Here is an 8,627-nt window from a genome sequence, read left to right as displayed (position 1 = left end):
CGGCCACGGTAGGTCTTCGTAGGGTGAGCCTCCGGCCACGGTAGGTCTTCGTGTAGGTTAAGTCTTAAGTTAAAGTGAGTCATCGGGCAAATTTAGTCTATGTGTAAATTGAGTCTATTGAGAATATATGGATGAGGCACTGTGCGTGGTGTGCAAGCTTGAAAGTTTGAGTCAAGTAAGCACGATGTGCAGGGAGTCATCGCAGGTGAGGTGGGTTGCTGCGATCCACTATTAAAATTTTAAGCCAAGCCATTACTCACTGCGCTCGATGGTACTGCCAAGTATTTGAAGATCATACCTTAAAAAACAAAGAGATTAGACTCGAGTAATATTACGATTATGACAGCTTGAGTCTACTAGAGAGAGTCTACAAGAAATATATCTGTTACCATCTGCTCCGATCTTGTCCGATCTGCTTCTTTCCTCTCCCATCTGCTCACATCTGCTATGATCTGCTCCCAACTGCCTTGATCTGCTCTGATCTGCTTTCATCTGCTCCCATCTGCTCTTATCCGCTCCTATTTGCTCAGATCTGTTAAGATGTGATGCAATCTTCTCAGATGTCATCCGATTTACTTTCATCTGCTCCCACTTGCTCCCATTGGCTCCCATCTGCTTCCATCTACCCGCACCTGCTCCCACTGTCCCGAAGCAAACAACTCGCTAGATTTCCAAGCAAATTTACTACATCGTTCTCAAATACGGCGAGAAAATGTGGTCCGGCTTATTTGTCGCTTCGAAGTGATAAAACCACTGGCGTCTGCGGAAGCGTCTAAATGGTTCACAAAATGTCCTACGTATTCAGACAAATTCTTTAGAAACTCAGCGATCCTGGATTTATATAATTTTTGGGACATGATTTTGATTTTTATTTCTACGTAAGATTATTAAATTCCATAAAGACACATAAAAATTGCTGCACACACAGACACAATCACACTGAGGACAATCAATGCTTTTATTGGCAATGCACGGCGCCATTCGTCACTTCGTTTGCCGCAGCTCCACTTCAATACTGCAGTGCATAAAAAACGCTGTGGATTTTTTGCACCGAGAGCACGACGCCATGAGAATAAGAGCCTCAAATAACAGACTTCATTGGTCAGGGCGTCTGCGTGTCGTGTTATTGTCATTGATCTCGCATGGAACGCGTCAGGTGAGTGACAGATGTGCGTGTAGCCCAACGCGACCTGCACCCATACGTGTCTGTCCAGCGCATGTAGCACACACATACACACATATAACCAATACACACACACATAACCACGCACACATTGTTAGCGAATAGTGTAAAGTATCTCTCCAGCACATATAACACACATACACAAGCCACGCACATATGCGTGTCTTTCTGGTGCATGTTACGCACACACACATGTCACGCGCCTAAGCGTGTCTGTCCAGCGCATGTAGCGCACAAATAACCCACGCATACATACGTGTCTGTCTGCCGCGTGTAGACAGACACGTCTATACAAACCACGAACACATACGTGTCTGTCTACTGCGTGTAGCACACACAAGCTACGCACACATGCGTGTCTGTGTGGCGGCTCGTGCGTGACCGTCAATGGTCGCGTTGCTACGAGTCATTCCACCACAGTGCAGAGGCAGCTTCAATAATGCAGCCTCGAGAACTGTACTTCTGGCTCGGTAGGCGACATCACTCGTCCATGATTGTCGTGTATCGTCAAGTTTCGACATTAGCGCAAGGAATTCACTAGGAAGTGACTGTCTAATTTGAGGTCGTTGGAGCAACTTTCTTATTGCAATAGCGGGACGAACGTTGTCGCATTATAAACAATCATGCGGAATGTTTCCGTTTTGTGCGGCCGCAGCATTTTTTCTTCTTACGTGAATTTCCATTCACAGAAAAAAAAAATATTTTTTTTCGGGTGTAGCCATTGATGAAAGATCACAAGAATTATTATGAATTAACTTTTGGCTGGCCCGAAAGTCCTCGGATTTTACGCAACATACCAATTTGCATTTAAGGAGATTTACATAAAAAAATATTTTGTGTTACAATTTATAATAATTTTTTGGCGTTTTTAATTATTAAATTACCTCTGCCTGTTAGCCAAGTATTATGGTTGTTATGGAAAACTTTATGGCTGTTATGAAAAAAAACAACTTGTATATCTTCACGAGTTTGCGTTTAAATACTCATATTCACTCGATAGCTCGTTCACATTCACTCGATAGCTCGTTGGCACATGTGTCTCTGCTTATTGGAACATCTTAATGTTCTCTGCAGAAGATTAGGTATGTTAGGTAGTAGGTAACTGAACTCCCTCAGTAAGCCTAATTTTAGCATTTGAACCATGAAAACGTATTCACTTATAAAGCTAACTGACTAACATTTCTGGAACATGAAGGCATTAATCTGCCGTTTCTTAGTGTGCTCAGTGAGGTAATAAATTATTCAGTATGTCTTGCCTGAAGTTCCAGATAATTTCATTTCCTCAGAGATCTTGGGGATCGGCAGGAGAATTAGCGTATAGGTTAACTGTATTTTTATGGTTAGAAGTTGGTGTTGACAAAATAAATATTTTGAGTAGTTCTCCATCATCACTCATGTGGTCCGCTCGTGAGTTTCTTTTGTAATAAATTGGATTTTCTTGATACTTATGATGGAAGAAAAATTCGTTGAAGGATCATTTCTTCTGAAAACGAATTTTCTAATGTCAGGATATGCTTCCGTGAATTACATAACAAAACAGCTTTGGTTTTGAAGGTCCTCGTCCACGTTAACGATGATGCACCATCAATTTCTACTACCCTTCCTACCTGTCAAGCTAATTTATCATCACGCTTTCATGTTTAATTTGCTTTTAAAATATTTCTACGATATGCGTTTTTTGAAATAAATTTAAACAAAATTTGTAGTTTTCCCATATTATAAAAAATTGTATCTCATTATTCCTCTAAAAAGAATGTGGCATCTATTCCAGGTATCGTGGATCAGGCACCGCGACCTGCACATCCTATCAGTGGGCGCCGTGACCTACACCAGCGACGACAGGTTCCAGGTTGTGCCCGACCAGACGACGGGTGACTGGGCCATGCGCCTGATGTACGCGAGACCCCGCGACTCGGGCCAGTACGACTGTCAGGTCTCCGCTACGCCAGCGTATGGCCGCACTTTTCATCTCGAGGTCGTCGGTGAGCGGAAATTTGTCGGGAGTTCACAGATTTATGCGAGCTTCCTTCGATAATTATTAATCATAGCATTATTTAGTAGAAATGTGGGAAGAATTCAAAGGGTAAGCAAGCTTTTCTAATGATAATTGCTTCTATCTCCGGGGAATTTGTCGGGAAATGAAATATTTATGTGGGTTTTTGAAAAGATTATTGCTTTATTTCGGAGAAATTTGGCGGTTTTCGAAAATTTGTATGAGCGTTCCCTATAATCAATGCCTCTTTTCAGAGAGATTTGCAGGGATTTAAATATATGAGTGAGCTTTCCTGACGATTATTGTTTTATTTTGAGAAATTTTACGTAAGTCCAAAGTTTTTAATGGCATTTCTACCACGAATAAATGATCTTCAACCGCTGATCTACCGTTGATATAATATTCTCTACTGTATGCCATAATATTCGCAAACAAATAATCAAAACAAAATATTCCAGTATTTTCTCCGTAATTACTCGAATCGAGGCATTTAATCAATTATTCCAATAGAGAATGAGGTCTCGCTTTTATATTTAATCCCAGCGATTGCCATTCACGTACAAGCGAGGCTCGTTTACTGTAATTCTCACCACTTCTAAACCGTCACTTTTGAATATCGCGTGTTAATATTTTGTGAGTCGTTGAAGCAATCAGATGAATGCCAGTAAGACAATAGTGTATGCTGTGAATGATCACAGCTGCCATCTGATATCAATAGCTGTAGGGCAATTTTGAGTCAATTTTTTCATTTCGGCTTCCGTGGCAATTACCGACTATCGTTACAACTGCTCCGAAACATCCAATCTTTTTAATTCTAATATTTCGTTAGCCTAATAATATTGAGTAACGCGAAAAACGTGAGTCAGTTAATTTACATGAATCGTAATCATTTTGCCTTTGAATCGAAGAAAATGCACAATCCAAGCCCATTCGGTGGTATGTACATTTCGTCGTAAGATAAACCTTTTGTCCCATTCATTGCTTCGATGGTCTGTGCAGGTTTTTATTTTATTTATATTCTTCGTGGGTACAATTCCGTTTTTTATTATACAAAATATTTATTATTAAAACAAAGGTAATGAGATTTATTTACGAAAATATGCTATTGCTCTGGAAAACAGAAGTAAAACGAGGTGAGTACGGTGAATAATCTTCTCGATTTTAAGTACTCGTTCATTGTTTCCCTGAGTATTGCGTGAGATTTCAAGACTTAGATAGCACCAAGGTTGAATATTCATAGCTCCATGAATTCCTAATGTCGCTCATGGCTTGAAGAATCATGGATCTCGACGTATCAAGATTCGTTGCGGTGACGAATGCGTCCCCATGCACGTCACCGGGCTTCTTAGCGGCGACGTCGACGTAAGATGTGGTCATCCATCCATCGTCAACTTAACCGAAGACGCCGGTTTTTTCCCCAATTTTTTCTATGATAAAAAGAAAGAAAGAAAAAGCTTCTTTTGCGTAGGATATGGTTAGAAATTTAAGTTCAATAAATTGTACATATTTCGTTTCAACGAGTGTAGTATTTCAGTAATGTAATACGTAAATAAATATTTTTTGTCCAGCTACAAAATTTTGTAGCGTTTCAACAAAAAAAAAAAACATTTTCCATTGAACAGACGCTATGACAAAAAATAACTACCTCCAATAATGTTTCTCCTCTCACTAACTTCCACTTTATCATAACTGCCCCGGAACAGTTTCCATCAGACGCCTTGCTAACACCACCACAAACTACATTTAAATGCAGTACAGCTCTCGTCTCCCAACTTCGGTGTAAATTTGAGTTGTGAACTACAAGCCCGCGGCTCGGATGTTCCGCTCGAACTTGGCTTTGGCGTTTGTTTCAGAACCTCAAGCAGAAGTTCTGCGCGCCCCTGAGATGCATGTGGGAGTTGGATCCCTCATCAACCTTACGTGCGTGGTCCCTTACTCCCCCGAGACTCCCGAATACCTCCACTGGTACCACAAGGAGCGGGTGAGGGTAACCAAGGCTTGTGGGATAAGAGGACGTGAACAGTGCAATAGATGCCACTATTTATAGTATCCTATGTCTCGGCAGTACTTATATGTATAACGTATCGCTTTAGCGAGACATTAGTACGTGTTAATATAAGAAGAAAATGTTCCAAGTAGAACTTATATAGGTAACCTCTTTTAGAATACATTGCGCTTTTATATTCACTCTAATAACAGGATTAATATTTCAATTCAACTTATTCATGAAAAACTATATTTTTCAATCTTTTGTATTTTTGTATTATTTTTCAATCATTAGCAAAAATTTCTTAACAAACTAATTAATTTCTGACTTAATTATGTTTTAAATTCCACTCTGAGATTCACGTGGCTGACGTGAGCAGATGGTGCGTGAGGATGGTCAGCGCGTATGGATGCGCACCACTCTGGGCCACAAGTCCATCAGTCAGCTCGTCGTGAAGGACGCTCGGCCATCTGACTCTGGCCTATACACCTGCAGCCCTGCGCACTCCAGAGAGCATTCCATCACTGTGCATGTGCTCACAGGTCAGAATGCTTCTCAGAAAACGCATGTTTGACAACAAAAAAAAAATAATAATTTAAATATTTAGTTGTTTATTAGAATTCAGAAATCTTTATGTTAGGGTTGGTTAAGGTTTGATTGGGATTGAAATTTTGCAAGTAATATCTACATATTTATCCCTAAATTTAAAATTCCATTGATAATTTTTAAAATTTCTCTTCATTCATAATCGTTGAATTCACCCACTACCCTCAAAAATTCAGTTATTGGATACTGTAATCTTAGGCGTATTTACCGTAGACTTTTTTACGACATCACTCCGCCCAGTCATGTAATCTGACCATCAAGTTCCGTAGGTCTTGATGCTTTATCATGTGAGCGACACTTGAATTTTAGAACCATTTACCTAAGATATTGAATACAGAAATTATCGCGGAAATATTCTATTGGTTGAATGATGAATAATTGCTTAAAATGTAATCACTGCATATATACTAATTGCTTACGATAAACTGCTTCTATATAATAAACGCCAACTTTGCCGCTACAGTAACGAAATACGTAGAAAGTATTTCTGTACTCTAACGGGGCTTTTGCGAGTGTATGTAATAGGAACATCACATAGATTTTCATACGATTAAATGGAATCACAGTATTTTTCTAAGCAAAGAAATAATGCAATGAACAAATTCAACAACTGTTGAACAATTGCAAAAGTTTTAGAACAGTCAAATTGGTTTCGGACCCTACTAATGGTGACATTGACATGAATTAATGGTCATATCAAGTAAAGTTCGTTCTATTGACTATACGCTGAAGTTTCATTAATAAAGCTTTACATCCCGCACCCACGCACAAGAAAATTGCCTCCGTATGAAAAATTTATATTGTACTTATATATTTAGATTGTGTGAAGTATTGTACAAAATAATTTGTAATATGAATTATATATTATTTATAAGGCACAAAAGAGGTATAACAATAATAATATAACAAAGAGGTATAACAATAAATATATCTCTTATTATTAATTATACCTCTTAATTATAAATAATAAGGTGTAAAAACTTTCCCCCAACACTAACAATAACGATGATGGACCTCTTAATTATAAATAATAAGGTTTAAATCCTCTCCACCAACACTAACAATAACGATGATGGACCTCTTAATTATAAATAATTAGGCTTAAAACCTCTCCACCAACACTAACAATAACGATGATGGTCGCAGCGGGCGAGTACCCAGCAGCGATGCAGGGAGGGTCGTCCGTGACATGCGCCCCGCACTGGCGGCTCCTCCGCCTCATGGCCGCTCCGCTGCTCACGCTGCTCATCGCTTCCCACAAACCTTATTTTTATATGTAATTAAATAAAGTGTTTCTTTTTATTGTAGTGTTTTTTTTCTTCCTCTGCGATAGCTAAGATATTGTTTGTTTTGGGTGGTCAATTCGCAAACAATAAAATTTTGCAAGTGGTCATTATTGGTACATAAATTTCGTTTAGATCCAGAAAATGAGTGAAATCACTTCTCAATTTCCAGACCAGGTGCAATAGTGAAGCTAATAGGTACAGGGTGTTTCAGAATTAAGTAACCCTTTTAATTTGTTAATAAATAAAAAACTAAGAACGTTATGAAGTTGAAACTTGTTTTATTTAAAAGAAGAACATTTTCATGGTAATATTGTATCATAGTTACGTCATTATCCTGTATAGCTTGCTAAATTTGTGTTTAATTATCAAGCCTTAAATTTTCATCATGATTCGCTACAGCAAAGAAGAAAGAACAAAAATTATCGCTACAGTCAATAACGATGTCAATAACAGAAGTTCAACGTGATTACAGGATCCATTTCAAAACAAGGATCCTTCAAAAAACACATTTAAATATCTTTATCGAAAATTTGCGGATATCAAAAATTTGCACTCTCGTCAGAAACACTAATGAAGGTTATGAAAGCAACGAAGAGAAGAGCCCTATTTTGTCAAAACAATTGTGGTGGGCATTTAAAAGATATTATATTTAAAAACTAGGATACAATATTACCATAAAAATGTTCTTCTTTTAAATAAAACAAGTTTCAACTTCATAACGTTCTTAGTTTTTTATTTATTAACAAATTAAAAGGGTTACTTAATTCTGAAACACCATGTATGTCGCTGTCGTCTTCATGATCAATTTAGTTCTTAATAATATGAAATCCACGTTACAATGAAAAATTTTCTGAGAGAAAGTGAATGTAAAAGGAACAATCAAGGGAAATCTGTGCTAGCTATTTGTCTGTACTGACTGCGCACCGCCTGCACACTCTGCACTGCCTCACAGTCTGCACTGCCTCACAGTCTGCGCTGCCTCACAGTCTGCATTGCCTCACAGTCTGCACTNCAGTCTGCACTGTCTCGCAGTCTGAACTGTCTCGCAGTCTGTACTGTCTCGCAGTCTGCACTGTCCTGCAGTCTAAACTGTCTCGCAGTCTGCACTGTCTCGCAGTCTGTACTGTCTCGCAGTCTGCACTGTCCCGCAGTCTAAACTGTCTCGCAGTCTGCACTGTCTCGTAGTCTTCACCATCTCGCAGTCTGCACCGTCTCGTAGTCTGAAAAGTACAACTAATGGCTTTTGAATCCAAGCGAGACTTGAGCGAGCGTCTTTGCGAGGTTCTTACGTGATATTGGAAAACAAGTGGAGCTTCTTAGAAATGCCCGATGGCGCACAGCACAGCCATAATTGCCGCAACAAAGAATTCTTGGCGGTCCTCTGTATTGATCTTTTGACTCCATTCCACGACTAAATTTGAATAACTGGAGGTAGAAATAATTTCCAGTTCACTGAGAATTATTGGCAGAAGAAATTGATCACCCAATTTTTAGTAGCTCAAAATGTTGGTGGATGCGGAAGAAGAAAAGTTCTGTAGGTGATCTTTCGGCGGGTCATCGATTTTGCTAAAT

At 39.0% G+C, this 8,627-nt stretch overlaps 1 protein-coding gene across 1 annotated transcript; it reads left to right on the top strand.

Annotated features, from left to right (window-relative positions):
• Positions 1-184: 184 nt before the first annotated feature.
• Positions 185-7,071, top strand: LOC108676303 (neural cell adhesion molecule 2). Its single transcript, XM_018164364.2, has 5 exons — positions 185-205; positions 2,955-3,165; positions 5,030-5,157; positions 5,543-5,705; positions 6,916-7,071. The coding sequence occupies exons 1-5, from the start codon at positions 185-187 to the stop codon at positions 7,047-7,049; spliced, it is 657 nt and encodes a 218-aa protein (XP_018019853.1). The 3' UTR covers positions 7,050-7,071.
• Positions 7,072-8,627: the final 1,556 nt, after the last annotated feature.

The sequence above is a fragment of the Hyalella azteca genome, unplaced genomic scaffold, assembly GCF_000764305.2.
Source record: "Hyalella azteca isolate HAZT.00-mixed unplaced genomic scaffold, Hazt_2.0.2 contig5826, whole genome shotgun sequence".
Taxonomy (NCBI): Eukaryota; Metazoa; Arthropoda; class Malacostraca; order Amphipoda; family Hyalellidae; genus Hyalella; species Hyalella azteca.
The sequence above is the reverse complement of the archived record's forward strand: the minus strand, read 5'-3'. Positions and strand labels throughout refer to the sequence as shown.

Excerpts from the sequence above, each read along its gene's own strand:
- LOC108676303 (XM_018164364.2), top strand. The coding sequence starts at position 185 with ATGTGCAGGGAGTCATCGCAG. Across the intron at positions 206-2,954 it reads TGTGCAGGGAGTCATCGCAG|GTATCGTGGATCAGGCACCG; the intron begins GTGAGGTGGGTT and ends CATCTATTCCAG. Across the intron at positions 5,158-5,542 it reads ACTGGTACCACAAGGAGCGG|ATGGTGCGTGAGGATGGTCA; the intron begins GTGAGGGTAACC and ends TGACGTGAGCAG.